Here is a 25,410-nt window from a genome sequence, read left to right on the forward strand (position 1 = left end):
TTATATGGAGTTGTGTTGAAACTATCAATTGCGTTGAATGCTTACGTTGAAGTAACTGTCCATGTAGTTGCATAGATTTTAGAGCATGAACTGTCGAAATTCCACAGTTGTTGATACACATTTCCACAGACGTGGCAATGGAAACGGTAGTTGTTGTGATGGATCCCCTAAACGCTATGTTCACACTATAACGATTCGCGCCAAGATTGAAATCGTGGTCTTAATTGTGGACTAATCGTGGTGATCCTATCAAATGTTATCAGGTCTTGAGGTCAGTCAGGCAATCGTGTTGATCGTAGAAAAAATTTGCACGGTTCAAAAAATTTCTACGATCAACACAATTTTATTGTCAATCGTGATCATCGCATCAGATCGTATTGCATCATAACAAAGCGCAACATATCGCATCTAATCGTGCTTAGAAATCGTAGTGGTCGGAATCAATCGTGGACGAGACAAACACCACGCTCTGTTGAGATGTGTTGCGATCTGCCACGATCTCCCAAGATCTGTGACGCTCTATCTGGTCCCACTGCTCACGACCTGACACACGAATGACTCACGAGCAGATACGAGTAAATGCGGAGTAGATACGAGTATTCTTCTTCACGGACGCTCTACGATCTGTTACGAGTTCTTGAGCCCATATATGTACTGGAAATCAGAGGGCATGGTGGTTTTCATCCTCATGGCCCAGCCTATTGTGCTGCAAATGCCTGATGCCCTCAGCCTCAATAGGTTGTGCGGAGCCACTGCCGCCTCCACTATATCCTTCTACAGTATCACAGGCGTGTCACGCTTAGTTACAGCGTTTGAAAGACATATAGGTATGTAGACCTTTACCCTAGTACTATATAAAAGGAAAGGGATGTAACGACGGAACCAATTAACACAACTAATATTTTAAGGCCCCGCCGAGGCCTCACGCATCATCAAAAGCGAGATGATTTCCTACAAAATGAGCATATAAATGGTCGCTACAATCGGGATCATTATTTCAAAAGTTATACGCCACGACTCACCGAAAACAGCCACCTCTGCAATTCCAAGCCAAAAATCATGGATCACCCAAGACAGCGAAAACTCACCTTTAAAAGTGGTTTATTAATTCCAGCCACGTTGACAGCACCTATGTAGGGCTAGATTCGATCGGCAGCGCTATTCCACGGGTCTAAAACTTATTGCAACATCTACAAATCATTTCCTCGACAGTAAGTAGGCATTTTCTCCAAAACCATCAGCAATCATACTCACTTGTCTGCCATAGATGGCCTTGACATTTAAGTGACCTGAGCAGTAAATTTGTAAGAATAATTTTAGAGGTTAAACATTTATAAATATAATTTCCTAAAAAAATGAATCAATATCGCATGCATTTTTACAACCCCTAAAACTATTCACTAGGTCACTTAAATGTCAAGGCCATCTATGGCAGACAAGTGAGTATGATTGCTGATGGTTTTGGAGAAAATGCCTCACTTACTGTTTTCCTAGGGCTCCCTTCTTCCATGCCGTAGACCAGCCCCGAGTTGCCACATATCTTAGCATCTGAAATGTGTCCTTTTCTACCAAGCCTCGATCCACACAAACTTGTAATCTGCATCCATCAGAGCTAGTGGGAGTGGTATCGAAAAAGACGCCCTTGTAATTGACTGCAAGTTTGAGGTGGCTTCTTTGATAGCAATGTGTTCTGCCGCCCAGGGACCCAATGGCGTGGGATATATCCATCTCTGTTCAAACTGGTTCAGGGTCACAGGTAGGCTAAACACAATTGCCTGTCACACTTCTGGAACCATCTCTGAGATGGTGGACACTCCACACCTGAAGGCATACGCAAGGGCCCATAGCTGTCTCCAGCCTCAAGGTGCCTAAGTGTGGGCTGCCAGTTTCAGTCCAGGTGAAACAGGTTGCCTGAAAAATGGTGCCAATCCATCGATTGCTGGGGTCACCATCTGCAGGACTTCATCGAAGAGCTGCGGTGTTAACCTTGTGTAGTTTTGGAACGCTACTGGATCCCTCCAGCCCCAAACGGTTGTCCAGGAGGCTGGAGAACTGTCCAAACTGTGATCCCTCTCCTCTATGAGCTACGGCCGCACCTCGGAGTGCCTGACTGCAGCTCTCCTGGCCCTTTGTGGTCGTCTGTCATTTGGATTTCTCTGCTTTAACAACGGCCATTGACTTGTCCATATCCCTGGTGCCAACGGTTGGAACAAAGGAAGTCATTTTGTATTTGATTTCGCACATTCAACATTGGTTAGATGTCCCTTTGGTTTTCAGATGCTTAGTGATGTGCTTCTACCCGAATGTGCAATGCTAATATCTGAATGATAGTATGAACAATGTACATACTTTGAAATAACCTTGGCCCTGTTTCACAAAGCCTCGTAGCGCTACAACTATCGTAAGTCATTGTTATAGTATAGTAAGTACGAATGCTACGAGAAACATTACGAGATTTTAGGCTTACGAGAGTTTACGGGGCCCAGGACTTGGTTATTCCTGGGGTAGATGTATATTTGGTCTTCTGATCGTACATGTTGGTTTTTTACATTAAATCCCTGTCGAACAAACTGCAATATGGGTGTACAATCGTACTTGATCATACAAAATCGTAATCAATACGCCAAAATACGCCAGGTAGGCAGGTCTACAACAAAGCATTCTTCTTTACAACACAAATATCTCTAGAATAACGTTTGATGACGGTTAAAACTACACACCGTCAACTCCTGACAGTAAAATCTCAACGCAATGGACAGTTTATTTGCTAAATGTGAGCAACTCCATATATAATGCACAGGTTGATTTTTAGACGAAAACTGAAACAAATACTGACGCATTTAAGCCTAAACTGTGAATGAAGACCTAAAATAACTATATACATGTATAAGAATTGACAGCAAAAAAGGCATGTCTGTTGATGAGGTTGTCATATTTCGTGTTCCGACACTCAGGAGGGTGCCCTCGCTTAACGCACAATTGCAATACATAGAGAGGGTGTCAAGCCATTAGAGAAAGATCTGTACATTTCTAGACCCTTCTGCCAAATGGCAAAACCTGATATACTTGCAAAATAATGAAAAATGCGAGGGAAAACTTACCATTACCTTTTGCGCCACATGTTCTTCTTTCACTGTCCAGCGAGAACAGCGCTTCCACCCTGTGCAATCGCCCACCTGGACCAAATCTTCAAGGAATCTATGACCAACGGCCAATCACATGGCAAATCAACCGTGCAAGGTAGCTTTTGTTTGTGATCAGATCAGTAGAAATATGTCGGGGTAAGTTAGGCTCTGTATACAAATATATTGAGAATATCAATGGTTTATTTACTTTATCCATTAATTGTCCCAAATCGTATTCCCTTGCATAGTTTGCGAATACATCCACAAGGCATTTAATGAAATACGACCCTTCTTCTTCGTCTCTCATTGCTGGGTAACCTATAACAGAAGCATGATAGTTACATCTATGCATATCGTTAGTTGTATGTACATATGTAGGCATGGCAATCACGCCTTACTTTCATGTACATATGCAGATGTGGCAATCACGCTTTACTTTCATGAACATATGCATGTGTGACAATCACGCTTTACTTTCATGTACAGATACAGGTGTGACAATCATGCTTTACATTCACGTACATAAGCAGGTGTGACAACCACACTTTACTTCCACGTACATATGCAGGTGTGACAACCACACTTTACTTACACGTACATATGCAGATGTGACAATCATGCTCACGGTTAATGGATAGGTTACGCAAATGACAAATGGCGGAACCGTTGAACTTTGAAACTTCGCTAAACTATGCATGCACAATTTAAGGATACAATTTGAGCTAAAAGATCAGCGAACTTAAAAGACTGAAACATATTTACAATGGGAATGACTGCATTTGCTGCTTTGCTCCACTGGATATAGGATAATTCTGATAGCCATGTTTGGAAATTCAGAGTTCTCTTTCTTGGTAATAGTAATAGACTATTTTCATATCCATGCCTATTTGCGCTTATACAGGGCCCAGTCGTAAAACATGGCCACGAGAGGGGTAATGAGACGCCACCCGGTTTGCCGGAATGACACGAGTTGTTACGAATGATCATCAGCCATGTATATTCGACTACCGGTTGCGCCATGAAGCTTGATTGGCTCATTAGGTACAGCCAGTACTCGTTCTAACAGACACATCGTTTAGATAACTGAAGCCAAACTGTATTAAAGCTCTCGTGACAGGCACTCCACACAGGGTTACGCGTAACCTGAGTCTATACAATCTAAATGGCATTATGGGTAACGATAAAGCCATAACACGTAAACTCCTTTAACCAATTAAAAAGCATATATAGATTTTACCTGAGGCAATTACATTTTATTCGTTAAGCTTAACACCTTTATGCGTAAACAATACAAGTACAGTAAAACCATGCTTATGATGAACAAGCTTGTAAATAAACTGACAATATATATAGCGAAATGTATCTTAACGAATCACGAGAAACAATTGTGTTGTAACTGAATCATACATTCAATATTCATTGTCGCGTATTTACGCGTAATGAATTTTACGATGAAATTAAACAAATAGTATTATGCGTGACATGGCTAGCTGTACACGTATAATGCTGTTTTATGCATGTGGGCGCTTTACGGGTTAACCTTCTTGAACTTTCATAATGACCTTTACACGTAAGGAATTTGGTTGACGGGGTCAAGTACATTGAATTGGTTCACGCATGACATCCCTATTTCAGTTATGCATATATGTTCTCTATGATCATCACTGGATTGTCTGACCAACACCACCGTATTTACAGGCAGGATTATATTTAATATATATGGTTTGGGCGGTCCGGATTGAACTTTACTCCTGGCACGGTTGCAAAGGCTCCAGTAAAAGTGCGCTTCTAGGGGAAATGGGCCAGATGTGATAGGTAGGCACTTCCGTCGAAGTGGCACCCTGAGTAGGAAAGAAATTAGGTTTTCCAACGATTCTTTACTTTTAATGTGTATAGTAGGACTATATGTTTTAATTTGTTTGATGGCGTTAAGATCAGTGCATTGTCACAATTAGGCATTGGAAATTATATGTTGTCTCAACTCGATTGTTTGCTTTCATGTGTCTAATATTACTATATGTTAGTTATATTTTATATTTGTATCTCACTTCCGCCTTTCTGACAAGCCCTGAATAAAGAACAGCTTTGGTTTGTCTGTATGCGATGTGATCAAGTGATCACCAAAAATATCCTTGATTTCCTTTGAAAGACAACAAAGTTGCCATCTGTGCCCAGTACGCCACCGTTTTCGCCATGTGATAAAATCGCAGCAGCAAAGCAGCAATAATCGCTCTTCAAAAATGCGTTGACATGCTCGGCTAATTTCTCCATTATATCCTGAAAAGACATAACTGTTATTATGACTCTGTGATGCGTTTATACGGGATAATAGGTTCGTTAACTGGAAAGCATAAATATCAGAACGTGCTTATCCCACCAAAAAATATAAATCTTAAACATGCTGAAAGTACGACCTGCTTTAATTTAATTTACTACCGCGGTAATCGTAATCAAAAAATAACAACTAGGAATATCTGGTTCATCTCATTTCGCTGTGTGGCTTGGATTTAAAATAAACTCTTCCTTCCAAAACTGGAAGCTTAATAGGCGCTTTCAGCAGTTTTGACAGTAATCGTCATTAAGACAATCCCTATGTTTGAATCCCCGTTAATTATGTCGTGGGTTGTTGAGTATTGGGCACAGACGCATCCCCAAAATGTGTTTTGTAATCACTTGTCAGTAAAATGAAAATACATGAAAAAATTATGCATGAAAATGTGCATGCAAAAATGTTTTCCACGTAATGCAATGCACGCAAATACCATCATTAAGGAGTAGAGACATCGACTATAATACTAAACCAAAGTCATCATTTCATGACGAAATTTACGACACAAACGAAGATACCAAATGCCAAGACTGAATGTTTCTGGACAGAAACCATCGCGATTAGGCGTTTGAAGCAGGAAGTCCCAGCCCGCTTTCGTTGCAGCACACTTCCAACTTCCACCCTCCTCACAGCGCTGAAAGAGTTATGTCATCGATATACCCGCTTCCAATTCCTGACCCAAGATCGCTCGCTAAGCAAAAAGGGAAGACGAGATGACGACATTCCTGCCTGTGCACTGATTCATCCGGGCGTTTCACCCTACGTCGCCGGATTTGCTGCAGCAGTATGAGATCTCGCAGGTGCCTGGTTCCTCGAAGAATTTCCGACAAAACCATCAGAAATCGCCTGAGAGAAGTGGGAATTCGAGCATATCGGACCAAAAGCTTGGACCTTGTCCAGACAAGACTACACCGAACACCGTGACGTCCAATGTTGCAGCAGTGCAAGGCATGGAACGCGTTTGGTCTTCATCAGATGAATCGTGTTTCCTCCTCCTAGAAGCACGTGGGATAGAGACATACGTGTCTATCGACGTCAACATCGTTTTGCACCGAACTGCGCCCTACAGGTGGAGTATTTGTGCGGGAAGCCATGCCCTTTGGTCAGAGTTATAGTGGTGCTTCAAGTGCAATCTTACAGCAAATCGCTACATCGACCAAATCCTCACCTCCTCCCACTTTTCATTGCAGCCAGAGGGAGCTGTTTCGACAACGTTCGACCCTTCAAATACTCGTGTAAAAGATACTCTGCTGCGTTTCTTTTGAATTGAGTGTAACTTACATTTTGTAAGCAAATTTGGTGAATGGAGGGTGCTAATGGGTTACACGGGACATGGTTAACACGAACACCTTGCGCTTCACCGAAGTGGTCCATTCACATGATTTTCACAGCTAGTTTTGCCATTTTACAATCTTCAAATAGAACCTTGTTTCTAAGCTATATAATCGAAACTGGGTATTCATTACATGTATTATATACATTCCATTATCATCTTCAGTGAAACGAGCCTTTGAAAGTGCCGAAATATATTAACTAACTTTATCTTACATGGCCTATTTGTAATTGTTTCCAGTTCGGGTAACCATTGTTTTGAACTGTGAAGAGAATCACGCACAGTGATAACAGGATGGCGTATTTGTACATGCCGTTCAAAATAGCAATTCCTCGTTGAGAACAGAAGGCGAATGTATCCCGCGCTTCTGAAAAATGTATACAGTATCAAAACATTGTGCATTAGCTACAGCAAGATCACCCGCCACTATAAGGTGATGGAAGTTTCTTTCCTATGATCAGACAAAATGTAATTTTAATGCACTGAATCTCTCAGGTATCTTATCTGAATATAATTGGTGAAAATAAACTTCCAACAGTACCTCAGAAGTCAGATTATTTCCTTCCGCCCTAACTCCCCGAATCCCAAAGTCAAGAAAACAAAGTTTGGAGTGACTCCGGCATCTCTTACACCCTGCCATCTCTGTTGGGGTATTTTGGGGATCCTCAAAGACGTAGTTGCTTGACGATGACCATCAGCCCTTGGGAATTGGCTGTCCATCTTATACACCTGTAATTAACAACATGATAATAAGGAACCATGATGTCTTTTCATGTGGGAATGTATTGGCTTAAGTGAAAGAAATGTACGTTTATTGCAAATGCGTAGAACGTGGGCTCTGGTCGCAGAAATACACTGAGATTTCTTGAGGCACCCTAATGAAACATTTGTAATTGGTGATTGTTGTGCATTTAGGACAAGTCAGCACTTTAAATGATGTAGTCATGAGAGAGGTGTTACTTCCTCTGTCTTATCCGGGGCGGTCTTATCCACTCACTCCATTCACTCATATTCACTCCATTCACTCATTCACTACCTACTCATGTTTCTTTCCATACACTTCTATTTGCAATTCTGAGTATGTACTCTAGTTCAGGATTGCTCAAGACATTACATGTACATATATGCACAGTATATTATGGCCTTAGATCTGCAATATAAACACACAAGTTTGACAAGATTAACCAAGTCCTTTTCCAAGTTCAGGGAAGCTCGAACACCGAACCCAGTTCCGCGTTCAAATGTCACCTGCTTGAAAAAAAAAGTCATCGTGTTAAAATGGACAGATCCAAGCCGTGATATCAAAAATGATGTGTGGTCAGTTTTAATTACCGGACGGATGTGCATTTTAAAACATACACAATATCATCATCACAGGATGTCAAGCATACCCATCAGAACTGCCTTCTGAGGGTGTGTGTCTTCGAATCCGCGGATGGACCTAAATCCAACAACAAAAGTACTAGAAATCTGGTAATTCTGCCGGAGAAAGGGGTAAATCCCACCCACCATGCTTAAACTCACCAATCACTATGGAACGTTGAAAATTTCTATCTTGAATTCATCTGGAAGATCAGGAGAGTTCAAAACACGATGGGGTAACCACAACGAAAGTAGTACGTACACCAGAAGCGCTTCAGGACTGTTACAATAACAGTACTGCAAGCTTGATCTAGAAATCTGGTGCTTGAATGTCCTCGTCACAGTGTTTCACCGGAGCTTAAAATGTAACACGTGATGCGTATTAGATAACATATGCAGCCAATCGAGCATCATTATCTCTGATATTGGGATACTTGCCCTGAAAGGTAGGTGGAAAACTGGAGTTTTGCAAAATATCGCGTTAAAAGGTAACACTATAATTTGTTAAATTCATGAAATTATATCGAGATATCCGAAATATTGAGACATCCGTATCGAGTTAAAAAGAGCTTGAATAAATATAAATTATGGAGAATTTTGCTTCACCGAGAGATATTATATCGAGTAATAACCGATATATCGAATTGTCAGAGTTCAGACAATAACGGTGCCCGACTGTATAATGACAATATATGATGTAAAAGTAATCATTATAAAGATATACTTACTACATGTATCAGAGGCCAATGTGACAGAGACTTATTAAATGTCACAGTCCTGAAATGTAATGTTTAGCTTCCAGTGATAATAGACAACAAAATACTCAAAAGAAACGGTAGATACATTTGAGAATTTCCAGGTATTACTTTCGTATTCAAAAATGTACCCCAATGATGATGAATGTTGATGTCATTTTATTAAAGTATAGTTCATCCAAAAATGCTGCTTCTGGAGAATATATACTGAACATCATTGAAAACGCACCACCTGCATACATTTTAAAATATGGTAATAGGATTGTTTTGAGAGTGAAAAATGAAATACTGGAAATGTTGTTAATAACACAAAAAAGACAATAAATAATGTTGTACAGTAAAGAACGGATTGCCTGAAAACATCATGGAACACATGACATGACAACAACGTAAAATTCATGCACAACACTTCATGAAAAGCACAAATTGCATGCAAACATGCTGATTAGGCATAAATGACCGTCGCAAAACCGTTCTCGCCTTTAGCCACCTGCAAGTGCGCAAGTTTATTTTGCAATGCCAGTATTCTTCGTCACCAGAGGAAATGAAACAGGGTGCTGGCATAAGCTGGCGGTTGGCACATCAAGCAGGCGGCCACAGACGATTTGGTTGCCATCATTCCACCATCATAAGACTTGGCTAACAGGTACCTCGAAACAAAACAGGAACCACCAGGGACCGCCAAAGTCCTACAGGCATCGTAAGCTACACCCTCGCCAAGATCGAGTATTGTTTGGGGCCATATCTGGGATCGTACGTTGCCGGCTGTGAACTGCCAACGCCGTCCGCTGCTACCGACGCGGATTCAGTGCTTCCATTGCAGTCCGACGCCGTCTCCGTGCGGCAGGATTACGGTGTCACTTTTCCCTTATGTTGGACCCATCCTGACTGAGGACATGCCGTGAACGCCGACGATGGGCTGAACAGCATCGTTTGTGGTTGTTACGATGTTGGCATGGTGGCCAGGTTCTCCGGACGAGTCACGTTTCACTTTGCGAAATGTTGACGCTTCCACGGCTATGGCGTCGGACGTGGGAGAACGTTGCCAATTGTGACTTCAGCCAGTAAAACAGATCGGTGGGTGGATACAGCATTGTGGTTTGGGAGGGATCAGTTATCACCACAAAAACTGTTTCCGGTAGTTTGTCGTGGCAGAGTGAAATGCCCTTTACTACCGTGACACCATTCTTCAGAACAACGTCAACCCTTCTTTAACCAACATCAAGATTCCGCACACATTCCAGCAGGACAATGCTCGAGCGCATACTGCACGTGTTGCAACACAGTTTCTGGGTAAACAACAACATTCCCTTCTACTTCCATGGCCTGCATTGTCACCTGATTTGTCTCCCATTGAACACTTGTTGGATTTACATCATTAACGCCTCCTCACGTCGCCCACAGATCAACCTTGGGGAACTTGAGAATGCCTTGCAACAGGAGTGGAATGCATTGCCTCAAAACATTATCTTCCAGAGACTTCATCAAGTTCAATGAGGAGACGTTGCACAGCTTGTGTTGCTAACGGTGTAATATACATCGTTACTGACTTCCACTCTAATTCCATCTTTCTTTCATGGTTGTTGAATAAAACTCTACTCTTTGCTGGATTGTTCTGTTTCTTTTCTTTACCAATCATTGGACTACAAAAGTATGTAATTTTACACCGATTGCTCTTCCAGTTTTATGTTCTTGGAACTAAACCAATACAGTGGTGCGTTTCAATGATGTTCAGTACATATTTGTTCCATACAACCCAATACGTGTCCAATAATACAAAATGAAAAACAATATTTACATCCATGAAAATGTATTTAAACTAACGAACTGCCATGGTCCCTGATATATCTCGTCCAAAACATCATATAGAAGATAAGCAGCACTCTAATGCCCACTTCCTATGCTATAATGCAATGGTCTCTACATTCAAAGGTACCCTGTCTTATTTGTAATATACAGTTTCTTTTTCATTTTAGATTCCATTCCAGTCAAACAGTGGTGACAATTTCAGGAATGGAGAGATCAAATAATCAAGGAAAACGTAAGGAATATTTATGATAATATCACTATCGAGAAGAACTGTAACATGCCAAGTAGGTATTCTTGTCAGAAAAAGGATTGTAGACTGCATTATAATTCGTTTATCACGCCAAAGACACTTTGGTTGGATTTTCCAGGCAACGTATTATTGAGCGTTTCATTGAGTAATATATGTTTATCAGTTTTCGAGTTAGATCAGTAATTCATCGGCACGCTTTAAGCCAAACGGAGTATGAAATTCAGGATCCCCATTGTAACGCATCTTAGAGTTGTCCATTTCTAAAATAGAATTGTGTGTTCATTGTCACGATGTAACGTTCCAATGTCTAACTACAAATATACATTTTCCGTCATATAGTCAAGGGTATTCAGAAAAGGGATCGGGGGGACTTTTACCATGTTTCAAACTTTTCGACTTTATGTTTCTATCCTCTTCCTTTGGTATTCAATAATCTCCTTATCCTTCCTTCGTTCTCGTCTGCATTGTGGAAACCCAAGGCAAGGAGCGATGGCCTTCAGACCCTTAAGGCCGAAAGTTCTGGTTCAGTGCAAGGGGACGAATATAGTCCTCAGACTGTTCGAGACGAATATGGCCAACTAGTTCGTCCTTACAAAACGTAATAGTATCATCGGTAGTAATATGTGTATGAACCACCAAATACGTAAGCCAGCATTTAGAAGTAATATTCTTAGGTTTCGTCAACATATTTGGGCTAAAACTTTCGTCTGTCTGTAGACGGACATCAAGACCTGTTCCGTCGCAGTCAGTCATCTCCTCCATTATCTTAAAAGCGTCCTCATATCGTCTCTTCCTCCTTATGCGTGGTATATATCAGAGCAACATCGTGCTCTCTTCGTAAACACCACCCAAGCCAGGCACAGCAGAAGGTTGAGTGGACTGCTTTCAGGGTTCAGGATTCCTGCATCGATGGAAACTTCCTTTAAATCATTTTAAATCTTCCATTCTTCCCTTTCACTGCAAAAACAACAACATAAAGCTGTCAAACTCTACTAAATCCATAAATTGGTATCGGTATATGTACCTGGCCACGCATTTTATACCGATGACAGCAGTAAGTAGGTCTGTACCCATTACTTTCAGTAGCTAGAGGGAAGTATGTGTACATAATAATATATGGCTGATGCGTGTCTGTATTATCTTTCGAATATGATATGGCAGGTGATGTAAGTCTATTATGAGAAAGTAAAGCTAAATGGATACTTTGTGTGCATAAATTAAATATATATGAGTTGAGAAATGATTCACGTATAACTTGAGAAAAAAATAATCACAAATTGTAAGCGGATATCTCGCGCATATTTCTGGTGGTTTGTGCCAAGAATGTTTTGAGCAAAGACTAGCTTCATTGTTTTATCTGGCTAATTTCAACAATAATTAGGGAATTTTAGGGAAGGGTCACGTCGTCAACACGTAAGGTAAGCATGGAAATACATGTGCAATGTATACCATGATGCCACACGAATCGCATGCACTTTTAGTGTTTTACAAAGTTTTACAAACACGTAATGTTTGATCAATACCTGTTATCGCCACTTTGTAAAACATTCTTTGTAGTTCAACATTCTTTTGAAACCTATAAGTACTTTTGTGACATGCACAGGTGCATTAATTAAGCAGCAGCACTGTGGAATTAAAAGGTAATTGTTTTACTGGAGCGTAATTGAATGCACGTGTAAAGCACTGCTTTACACCATATCTGAAACAGTATAGCTCCTCATAATCACAATTTTATAACTCGCAGTATTTGCACGAAATGTTTTCTTGAGCTGTTCTTATAGACGACAGTACTCAAGAGTTACAACTAATCCTGACGCAGAGGGCAATCGATGGCAATTTATTGGCTTGCATGACTTTGCAGGTATTCCCTGACGCCATACATCGTAGCTTTGCTTGAACATCAACCACAAAGTTAAATTATAGGATCGACCAAGACCTGTGAAGACCAATGAATGTGGATGACCGTAGTCCTATTAGTTCTTTTAGAATTAAATAATTTGGCCATTGTACATATTTATTAGGAATAAGTTGAGATCGATCTAGTGTAAAACTTCACATGTAAACAATCTGAAATTGGTGGAGAAATGCATAATGGACAATTTCTACTTCTCTGGGTACACCACTCCAGCGGCCAGTTTCTAATCGTAAGGTTATAGTTCTGAATTTATAAGATCAAGACAGATATATAATTAGATGGAAAAATATAAGTTTCAAACTTTGAATTACTTCTAAAAATGGCCCTTAGGGCTTGATGAAGTATTCTGCCTCCAATTTTGAATGAACTGGCCTTTTTAGAATTCTTTCAACATTTGAGACTAACCATGGTGTGGTGCATTCAGACGGGATGTTTGAAAAAAATAGCATAAAGCAACATTTTGTAAAATATGTATTGGATACTGTTAATTTCGGAGTCTTAGGTGATACATTCTATATATAAGTTGAGAAAGTCTAACTTCACCATTTTGTTGGTCAATTTATGCCCAAAAGATATCAAATCATTCTCTTGTAAATCTTAATGCATAACGGCTCTCTTCTCAATTTCCCCAAAGACCATAATATGTTGTGCTGAATTTCTCTGGCCAGGAATAAAATAAGAAAGGAACGACAAGGGTATCGAAAGCTCTTTGAACACAATCTAGGGGTAAAAATTTAGATTTCTCAATCAAGGCATACATTGCTTTTTATGGCATTTTCACAAATGTTCTATCCCAGTCGTCTGTTTCTATGCATAATATATATAACTATCTACTATTCCATGAGTCTATATTTCCGTAGAAGAACGACATTTTGAGGATTTAGCTGCCCCCTCCCTCCATATTACAATTTTAGCTTTGTCTATATCCACACTCAATTTAATTCTATTTGAGCAGTCACAAACAAAAAATTCATATTTAGAGGCTTTTGTAATCCACCAGGTGTTGTATAAAATTAACTGTGTCTTCAGCATACAATGAAATAATTAACTGAACCCACAAAACGAGGTCCGAGTTTTTAACACACTTGATGGTTACATTTTCCCAGCCCTTGTATAATAGTAAAAAGTTCCATGTCATTCAGAAAACAATCAATGAGATAAATTCTCGCCCTGTCTAACACCAGTTAAACAAGGGAAGTAGTCAGAACTTGTGCTATTTACCTGTACATGTGATTTAATATCATTATACATATTTTATCCAAAGTAAGAAAGTAAATTTGCCTGCGATTCCATGTTTCTGCATTTTTTACCCACACTCCAAACAGTGTCAAAAAGCCTCTCGAAAAAATCAACAAAATGCACAGTCAATATAATTTTTTCTTTGATAGTTTTAGGTAAAGCATAAGCTAAAATGAATGAATGACCAAGAATGCTATCAGCCGTCATAAAGTGTTTTCGAATCCTGCCTGTGCGGACGTTAAGATAGAGTTTTCGTTGAGAAAATTAGTAAGCCGTGTGTTTAGAATTCTAGTAAATAACTAACCTAGACAACTTAAGATTGTGATTGGTCCGTAATTGTTTGACTCTGTGGATCGCCTCTATTTTTGGATATAGATTTCTGATACAATTAAGCCATTGTCTGGTATAGTACCAGACGAGTATACTAAATTATATATTTCAGCATACACGTGCACTAGACTATCAATTATATGGACATTTTCAATAAAATCTGATCCAGATGCTTTCTTTCTTTTAGTTCTTTAACAGCCCGTCTTATTTTCGTCTATAGTGATATCACCATCTAACTGTTTACAATCTCGTATGAATCGGCCCTGTTATAGATTTCATCAGGAATATCAAAGTTATCATTACTTTAATTTGATTTACTTCATCACACTGGTTTTGTGCTTTTAGGGTACTCTTAAGAGAGCGTCGATATCCAGCATAGATTCATTTTCTGATTGCGAAATATTACAATTGAAAACCTCCAGAATTTCTGAGAATTTCTCATCATACCTTGAATTTCCATTCTAAACTTCCGTATATTTCTATCCGTACAAACTTTGATGTTTTACACTCGTGTCCGAACCAAGGTTTGTTTTTCTTTTCGATCTTTCTTAGTGACGTAACGTTTGCACGTGTCCGAAGGTTTCTACGTGCCGCATTTGTAAGCATGTGCGAGATGATGTCGGTGAGCTTAGTCACGTCATCGGGGTCGCAGTGACCTACCCGTGCATCGCGATTGACTGTAAGATGTGGTTAACGTGTTCACTGTCAATGTTATGAACGAACGATACAGACTTTGATTTATCATGCTTTGGGGCTTTGGACTATGCTGGTAATATGGTGTACAACACTGACTTTATTTGAATACAGCAGAATTTTCTACTGATTTCAGGGTAAAGGCGATGGGACAATCAAGTTATCTTTACCAACTCTACCGTTGAATATAAACATAGTTTAAGTTTTTAACGCAGTTCAACTCAACTTTGTACCAAAAATTATTAACTCTTTTCACGGTCTTGTGTGAAGCTACGTACATGGGGCATATTTAATTTTTCAAGTATATTTTCACAGTTAACACATTCATCATTTTCGATATTTTCTAGGTCAAATTCTTTTCAAAAATAAATTCTTTAAACACCTTATAATCACATATATTATTAGCTCTTGAATTTAAAGTCATCAAATAGTGTAACATAGGGCTATTTGGTAGGTATTTCATAATTTCAATTTCATGTACATGTAATGAGTTGTATGGATATGTGTGCTACATAAATGTCCTTCATAACAAAAACAAAAAATAATGAACAGTTGGATATTTAGAACCTTTGTGCATGTATGTATGTATGTGTGTGTGTGTGTGTATGTGAACCTCTGTATGTATATATGTATGTATGTATGTATGTATGTAATGAAACACAAATTGCCCCATACATCTCCTACTATAACCAGCCAGTCCTATGTTTAAAAATCTATTGTATATTCATTCATGGCTAGGTCATCTAAACTAGCAGTCTTTGTTTCTGCAATCCTATTATGTCCTTTTGTTAATTCAAATCCAGACATTCTCTTTATATTCTAGTCTATTCCACAAACCACACACATTTAATGATAATATCTGTAAGGGATTGAGATCGAGTTATGAGTACCTTCATCATCATCATCATCATCATCATCACTCATCATCATCATCATCATCATCACCTATCATCATCAACAAACAAACAACATCACGATCAACATCATCAACAACAACATCAGCACGATCAACATCATCAACAACAATAGAATTATCAACATCAGCATCGCCATCAACACCATTATCGTCACTGCCATGTTATTAGCCAAAACATATACATTGTCTACATTACTTAAATCATCAGCAACACTATTTGTCTAAAACTATAAAACACTTTGATCATTTTCAGAGTCAACTATACAGACATCCTTGTTAACATTATCAAGGTTGTCAAAGCACAAATGGCACAATTATGAATCACAATTACATGTATTACCATTATCAGGGTTAATGCCAGCTGCAACTTTTCGTCAACATACCAAGGTTAACAATATAAACAGTTTCGGTGGGACATGTATTGTCATCACATTTGCGGATAGAGGTATTACAGTCATTACTTCAGCCTGTGTATTGGGGTGGACGTTATCAGCAACACTGGGGAAATGATTGACCTGGTATATAAGTCCAGTGTTATGATTTGTGTAGGGCTTTACAGTTAGTACCATTCTTCTTTTCCCCAGCACAGAGGTTACCCTGTCATATCTTCCTACATAACCTCTGTTCTAATACGACCCTTTCTTGGTGTCAGCAGCGTTCAAGGCTCGTGATTGAGACAAGCCGACGAAGTTGTGCAATCAGCGACGTTGTTTCAAAAGGATCATTCGCAAGGCCTCGGTAATTTCTGCATGCTTCGGGAAAACTAGAACCTTCTTCCCGAGCGCGATGCGCAAACGTTTCTTCTAGACAGAACTCAGTCATGTAATGGCGTATCAATGGCGTCTCCATCGCCCTCGTTGACAACGGACAAGCTTAGCCATACAACGTCTTGTGTGTAACATCAACACAATTCCCCGGCAGATGGGGATATTTGTGGCCCCTGCATTTGCTTGTGTGTTAGTCAAATTGAATTCCAAGCCGATGTAACACGTGTTCTGATTGGATAGAAAGAAGGAGATAATTCGTGTTGCGATATTTTGCCGCTAGGGATTTTACGATGACCGGGAAATATGGCCGTATTAGAACAGAGGTTATGTAGGAAGATATGACAGGAGTAACCTCTGTGGAAGAGAATGAGTTAGTACAAGAAGTGACCAACAACAAGATTTGATGCTTGGCGTTTGTAGTGAATGTAGATCACCGATATGCCTTGCTACTCAATATTTCCAACATTATTGGAAACCACATCCAGTCTGGCAAACAATGGGATCGACAGAAAAGGTATCACCCACTTCACCATTAAACCATTACCATCGGTATCAAATATGTTACTAACCATATCAACATCATTGTGGCCTACTCGCATTACTACTTCGTATCCAGTACAACTTGTAGTGTGCACTCTGGCATTTGTAAGACTGGAGGCGATATATGGCTTTGTTTCTTCGGGGTATTAGCTACATGCTTCCCCCATCAACAATTCTAGTAGTTCTGTCAACATTTGGGGAAGGATGCTTAGCTGGACGTCTAATATTATTAACAAGGTTAATGATTTTTGTCGTTTTGCCACCATTATCAAGGTCATGAATATATGAGATTTCATCAACTTTTGGAACAGGATTATTACCAAATGATTCTCAGTACTACCAGACAATGGTAATTTCGTTGTAGTTAATATCAATCTTATGAGATTTTTTAACATTAATCGACTGGTTGTGTTTATTGTATTTATATTGATAGAAAGGTGTATGAACAATGAAGTACCTATCCCCAAACCTGTAGGACTCACACATGACTGAATCAACAGTTGTATATACATGTGTATATATATAATTATGTGTGTGATGATATGTACGTAAATGTGCGTATGTGTATGAATATAAACTGACCAGCAAAAGAAACGCAATTAAAAAAATCAAAACAATTGTGTTAAAGCATCAAATCCAAACTCATGCTGAAAAAGTATAGTTTTCATTAATTCTGAGTTGCGTTTTTATTGCTGGTCAGTATATTATAAACTATATACGGAGAGAACTTGCGTGTTACCTTCGTGGCCGTTATACACTGGTATATATCCGTGTCTGACAGGTGAATTTTAACTTTGTCATGTCGTTAAGTGCAGCGCGACCCTATCATGTCAAGGGAGTTAACTCCTGTAAAGCATTCCATGCTTAGTGTTGTTTAATACCAAAAAAAAGTGTTCACACTGGTTTTTGTCATGACTGTGCACAATAGAGGAGTATGTACACTCTGCCATTACATTAACTATGAAGTGTAGGTCTGTCCTGCATTCGCATGATAACACACAAGTCATTGTCGGCTCACTTGTAAATACTTCCTGGTTTCGTATTACTTACTGTTCGTAGTCGGGGCAACAGTACAGGTGTAACATTATACTGTATGGATTATAATAAACTTAATATCACGTGCCAATACGATTCATGTGTTTCAACTCTCCCAGGTGCAGAATAACTTTTCAGATCGAATGAGCATAAATATAGAAATTGACACATCTGTATTGAAATACACAGGGGCTTGTAACGCTAAAACTGCCATCAAGGCATATACTGCCACTGCATTATATCCACCCCTTTCCTTTTATATAGACCCCGTCAGTGACAGTGTATAACTTGGTGGCAGTGTTTAGCGTTACAAGACTCTGTGTTGAAATGAACACAGTATCATGCGTATAAATATTGTGTAATTGAATTTTAAACATGTTGTTAATAGCAATGTGATAGGTGCGTTACTGTATTAAGTAATAATACGAGTATAATCACCTACCGAATCCACGAATCACCCCGCTCGTGTGCACTGTGGTTGCAATATAAACGTACAGGCCCTCGATGTGTAATGGCGCACCTGTACACCGGGCGTATGACTTCCAGGAGCTGTTTGTGCAGTGTCTGTTGACGAATAAACGACGCGTGAAATCGATGTAATCGGGTATCGGTATTGTTCTGCTCGTCTTGGCGACGTAATATGACTGCTCCTTTGTAAGGTTGGCATATATCTCATATAACTGGGCCCAGGAGCCGTGTACACAAGCAATTTATAAGTTATAAATATACGCATATACCGCATTCAACACGGTACAAGGCCTGTGGTGCAGGGGAGCTAACTCACGCGTAGCCTGTAAAACCAGTTCATGGTGAGTGGATTGTACTTCGAAAAGCTGATCTACACTGGTTTTAGACCGGGGCCAAACAAGCAGTTCACTAAGCAAAATATACATATATACCTCCTTCCACACAGAACAAGGTTTGTCATGACAGGTTTGTCACACACACACACGCACGCACGCCTTAATTATTAAGATTAAGGGCAAGGGATCAAAATCTGGTTTTCGCCATCTCAGAGATGGTGACTTTCTTTTAACGAATAAGTCTGAAATTGCAAACAGACTTGGTGAAACGTTGGCAAACCATTCCTCATGATACAACGTGGAAACCTGGCATCTTAAAAGATTTGCATGAATTGGGATTGAGGGGCAGATTACCTCAATTCATATCCCAGTTTTTAGGCAACAGACAATTTCAAGTAAGAGTGGGCTTCACACTGTTCCTCTAGGCAGCATCCTGTCTGTCACACTTTTTAGCATCAAAATTAACAGCCCCACTAACGTATTGAACAGCTGTATTGATGGATCCCTTTTCGTAGATGATTTCAGTAATTCTTGCCGTGGTAAGAATATACAATCAATAGAAAGGCAGGTACAACTCTGCCTTAACAAAATTCAAAAATGGGCCAATGAAAATGGTTTTAAGTTTTCAAAATCCATAACTAATTGTATTCACATACATTAAACAACAAAATCATTCCAAAAACTAAATCGTTTTTACAGATTCATTATCTTGCCTTCAGGCACCTCAAAATGTTACTTCCATTCACCCTTAGAACTTTACAACGATCTTTCTACTGGCCAATATCACATCGTCCTCTGCAGGTTGCCGGGTGATGTTGATATAGCAGGTAACACAACGGCCGATGCTGCAGCTAAAGCAGCTTTTAACAAGCCGTTATCTCCACTGCTGATCCCGTATAGTGATTTGAAAGTCACTATCAAAAATTATACTCGGAACCTTATGGAAAATTGTAGGAAGAAATACATTTTATGAATTAAAACCAAAAATAGATTTTGCCAACTTGGGGCATTGGCCATAGTCGGTTTACCCATGACTATCTGCTGAACGGATGGAGATGGATCCAATGTGTATCTCTTGCTATGATGGCGATGGATCTCCCATGTGTGTCTCTTGCTATGAAGTGTTCACCATCAAGCATATACTGCTACACTGTGTGGACTTTTCAACTCAAAGGGACTCACATTATGAAATCATAAATCTGAAAGACCTGTTTCCCGGGTCAGCGGACATCACATTGCTAGCTTCCTGAGGGAAGTTGACCTGTATCATAAACTGTAACTATGTAAAATGAATGACAGATTGCTTGCTTTTGAATTTGTTATTTTTTTAGATAAAAATGCAATGAATATATCTGTTTTTAAAAAATAAATGTTTTGGCCTTTGTATTTAAAATGTGTAGGAGTTCACACTTGATCTCGTCACTATATGGCTGGAATAATGACGTAAAACCCAACTCAACACAACACAACACAACACAGACACAGGCGCACCGTGTTCTCATGCTCCTTATCAAGTTCATAAAAAAACCTTGCAGAATCTCATCCCATTCCCTTACTAGAGCTCTGCTGAGTCATAGGAGATCCACTGGTGCTGGGTGACGTGTACATCCCAAGCATGCTCAACTGGCTTGAGGCTTGGCATGTTGGCCACTTCATCCTCTCTACACACAGCTGCCTAAGGACAGCAATCCTGGCCCTTTGTGGCCCAGCGGTGTCGCCTTGCAGTAAAGAGGGTCGACCATAAAGCCATGCATAGCTTGCAGGAATGGTACTGCCAGAATCTCGTCCAGTTAACGCTGTCCGGTAAGATTACCGTCAACCACGTGCAGTGGAATATGTCCAGTAGGAGTGATCCCTGCCTAAGCCATGATCGACCCTCCGCCAAATCGGTTATGCGTGGCCACAGTTGCATGTGTGATTCACTCTCCATTGCGACGATAAATCCTCTGCCGACCATCATGGAAGGACAAACTGAATCTGCTTTCATCTTTGAAGAGCACACGAAACCATTGATGTTGATTCCAGCGGCCATATATGTCTACACTATCTCAAACGCGCCTGCCTGTGAATACAGTGGTGGTGGACGAACTGCAGGTCGCCTACAGCGGAGTCCGGCTGCTCTTAACCGTCGACGAACGGTGCTCCTGGATATCCCTACATTGGTAACATTGAAGTGTCCTGTGTGAAGATCTGTTGTGTTAAGGAATCTGTTACATAACGCAGTGTTAATCATGTGCCTATCATTCATCTTGGACTGTTGTGACTCTGAGTCGACCTGGTCGACGTGAATATTCCACAAACCCATTGACTTGAAATCACTGCCAAAGTCTACCAATAGCACTCTGACTCATATTAGCAGACATCAATCTGCCACTGAGTTTGACCAGATTCCAAAAAGCCTATAGCCTGACCCCTTTCAGAAAGTGTCGAAAAACGTCATATTTTATGCTGCGATTTCAAACAGGTGCCTGAACAGTGATGACAGTGAAAAAGCATCAATGCATGTGTGTTGTCCTCCACCATGGGAAGAGCGACTTGCACCAGCAAATCATTGACATTAAGTAGCAGGTGGATGTCCATATTGACAAGATGTGCCATTCGTAACAGAATGTATCGGTCATACTGTTAAAAAAGTTTGTAAAACATTCACTTGTATATATTTCAAACAAAAACGAAGATTTTATAACTTTTAAGAATTAGTGTTACCAATAGCTTGACCCTTCATTAATGACGCCGAGTAAATGTGAAGATGATTATTACCTTTGGCATTGTGTAACACTTTGCATCCTGCCTAAGTCGTGCCCCATCCACATCCATATCCATGCTGCAATCTTCCTGTGGCATCTGTTATTGACCGTGTCCATTTAAGCCTACACCTGTCACTCACGTCAGATGATGCACGCCCTCTGTACGATCTCCAGATACTATAACCCACACATTCTGGCTGTAGGCCACGCCTCTGGACTGTTATCACTGGCACTGTTTTTGCTATACGTGAACGCACCATACCTTTAAGTGGTATAAATATTTGGTATTTAAAGTCCTCACGTACATGTACACTTTAAGGCTCCTCAACTCAGGACATCAGTGACCCAACGGCTGGTAGGTGGTGAGTGAGTGAGTTAAAATTTAAAGTCACGTCAGCAAAATTTCAGCGATAGTGTTACTGTAACAAAAGAAGAACTGAAGCAAGATGTTCTGTACAATGATGGAAAGGCCTTTTGTCGCTTATATTCACACGATTTACACGGACAGTAACAGACGGATTTGTATGGTGGTGTTTCTTGTTTAAATATGGTTTCCTACAAAGGGGAGGATGTTTTTATCTGCCTTTTATACAATTATCTTATTCCAGGACGCGATGGTCATTTGCAGAGCGAGACGGTGTGCGTTATGTCAGACAGCGGTAATGCCATGCATCGTCGTCTTCAGCTTCAACTTTGCAGCAGTACCGACACTGTTATCGTTCCCAGGTCCGCACTCTGCAGTACCAGCAGCCAGGAGTGGGATCCGGCCATCGTCTGCCGGGATACAGATACATAGGAGAGGAGCAATCACAATCCTGTCCAAGTCTCTTGTGACGCCGACATGGAGTTCAACAGTGCCAACGACTGTTAGCAACATGCTCCCGACGTCTTATGGCACACAAACAAACGGTTCAACGACTGCTAGCAACATACTAGTAACAAATGAACTTAGGAGGTTAATAGAACTTTTTGATGTCCAAATAACCGAAGAAGAGAGATATTCATTTAAGAATCTTCTTGAAATCCTTATGAAAACTGTGCTATCAAACATTACGTATTTGTTTTGTGCCGGGTCGCTGCTTGGCTCTTATCGTCATCACGGCATTATTCCCTGGGGATGACGACCTTGACCTTATGGTGCGAGCTACAACATCAGCATCTGTGAGAACACGCATTTTGATCACAGATTGGAAAAAATTGTCCCTAGGCACAAATTGGCAGTTCTACCGTGTGACCTGTTGGAGGCAATCTACCCGTTTGTTCGTCGGGAATACAGCTCTAATGGTACCCTTGAGATACTCGAGAGGAATAACACGCGCTTGGGAGAGTATTTCCTCAAACACAGGGATTAAATTATCACAGCCTATTGCCAGAAATATGGTAACGACTCATAGCCACACTACTCCACAAGCCACTATTTAATGTGTTATACTTAATGTACTCTATATATTAATACCGTATATCCGATAGGTTATGGAGGTGTTAAATACATGTTTTCTGGTTTATTTGTTTATTGTTTAACTACATAATCGTGACTACACAGTGATCAACAGCATAAGCATCGATCTGCGTTGTTGGGATATGATGACATGTGGCATCCCGTTGGTCGCCTCTTACATTTAGGATATGATGCCATGTGGCATCCCGTTGGTCGCCTCTTACATTTAGGATATGATGCCATGTGGCATCCCGTTGGTCACCTCTTACAATTGGGATATGATGACATGTGTCATCCCGTTAGTCACCTCTTATAATTGGGATATGATGCCATCTGTCAACCCGTTGGTCGCTTCTTACAATTGGGATATGATGCCATCTGTCAACCCGTTGGTCGCTTCTTACAATTGGGATATGATGACATGTGGCATCCCGTTGGTCGCCTCTTACAATTGGGATATGATGACATGTTGTCAACCCATTGGTGGCCTCTTACAATTTGGATATGATGCCATCTGTCAACCCGTTGGTCGCTTCTTACAATTGGGATATGATGTCATCTGTCAACCCGTTGGTCGCCTCTTACAATTGGGATATGATGCCATCTGTCAACCCGTTGGTCGCTTCTTACAATTGGGATATGATGCCATCTGTCAACCCGTTGGTCGCTTCTTACAATTGGGATATGATGCCATCTGTCAACCCGTTGGTCGCTTCTTACAATTGGGATATGATGCCATCTGTCAACCCGTTGGTCGCGTCTTACAATTTGGATATGATGACATGTTGTCAACCCATTGGTGACCTCTTACAATTGGGATATGATACCATGTGTCAACCCGTTGGTCGCCTCTTACAATTAAGATGTGGTGCCATGTTGTCAACCCGTTGGTCGCCTCCTACAATTGGGATGTGGTGCCATGTGTCAACCCGTTGGTCGCCTCTTACAATTGGGATATGATACTATGTATCAACCCGTTGATCTCTTTTTACAATTGGGATATGATGCGATGTGTCAACCCGTTGGTCGCTTTTTACAATTGGGATATGGTGACATGTTGTCAACCCGTTGGTCGCCTCTTACAATTGGGATATGGTGCCATGTGTCAACCCATTGGTCGCATCTTACAATTGGGAACCCTCAGCGCCTATATAAAGAACAACTCCATTACCATGAACACTACCATGGCCCTCAAAGAGACCCGATAAAAACCACCTTTGAACATCTTTTGGACTATCGTAGACACCAGGTTTGGGCTGGAGCTCTTCCTGTTGAGAATGAAGAACTGACGCAGGCACTCCATGAGGAATGGCAGAGGAATCCGCATTTCTGATTGCCAATATGAAGAGTGAGTGAGTAAGCGAATTTAGTTTTACGCCGCTGTCAGCAATATTCCAGCAATATGGCGGCGGTCTGTAAATAATCAAGTCTGGACCAGACAATCGAGTGATCAATATCATGTGCATCGATCTAAGCAATTGGGATACCATGACATGTGTAACCACTCGACCACCCGATCCCGTTAGTCGCCTCTTACGACAAGCATGGGTTACTGAAGATCAATTCCAGCCGAGATCTTCACTGGCCGACAATATGAAGAAGAGACTGGCAGGTGTTATACACCATGTACTAATGTGGTCGCCTGCGGTGGCTCATAACTGCTCAGAACGACCATTGTTTAAAAATTATGTGACAATCATATTTGTGGGGTAGTCCTGGTGACCATAATTTCCGGCATAGTTTATGTTCACGTTTTTGTGTATTCTTCTCAGATTGTAAGTAACTTCTTACCATTTTTTAATTTCAGTTTTGCTTTTGTTTGACTTTTGTTTGGTTTTCAAAGCATATTCAACAACAAGTTGTGTTTTCGTATTCATAATGAAACAGTGGGTGGTGCATGATTAATGCTTATGAGTATATAGCATTATGCCCTCAATATTAAAGTCCAAATTCAATATGGTAAGGTGTCATCTGTATTATAAATGCCACGGGACTTGTAAGTGAATAGGATTATTGCTTTACCA

General features: G+C 40.3%; 1 protein-coding gene and 1 long non-coding RNA gene across 2 annotated transcripts; one reads left to right on the forward strand and one right to left on the reverse strand.

Annotated features, from left to right (window-relative positions):
- Positions 1–3,165: 3,165 nt before the first annotated feature.
- LOC124291479 lies at positions 3,166–19,159 on the reverse strand. The gene is given in 6 exon segments (XM_046728463.1): positions 3,166–3,443; positions 4,877–4,966; positions 5,174–5,268; positions 5,271–5,402; positions 7,329–7,516; positions 18,841–19,159. Coding segments are annotated over 5 exon segments (462 nt in total). The 5' UTR covers positions 7,428–7,516; positions 18,841–19,159; the 3' UTR covers positions 3,166–3,397.
- On the forward strand, positions 3,609–4,389 carry LOC124291480. Its single transcript, XR_006902221.1, has 2 exons — positions 3,609–3,655; positions 3,694–4,389. It is a non-coding gene; the product is annotated as an uncharacterized LOC124291480 (long non-coding RNA).
- Positions 19,160–25,410: the final 6,251 nt, after the last annotated feature.

This window comes from Haliotis rubra, unplaced genomic scaffold, assembly GCF_003918875.1.
Source record: "Haliotis rubra isolate DU_JTF1 unplaced genomic scaffold, ASM391887v1 Scf492, whole genome shotgun sequence".
In the NCBI taxonomy this organism is placed as follows: domain Eukaryota; kingdom Metazoa; phylum Mollusca; class Gastropoda; order Lepetellida; family Haliotidae; genus Haliotis; species Haliotis rubra.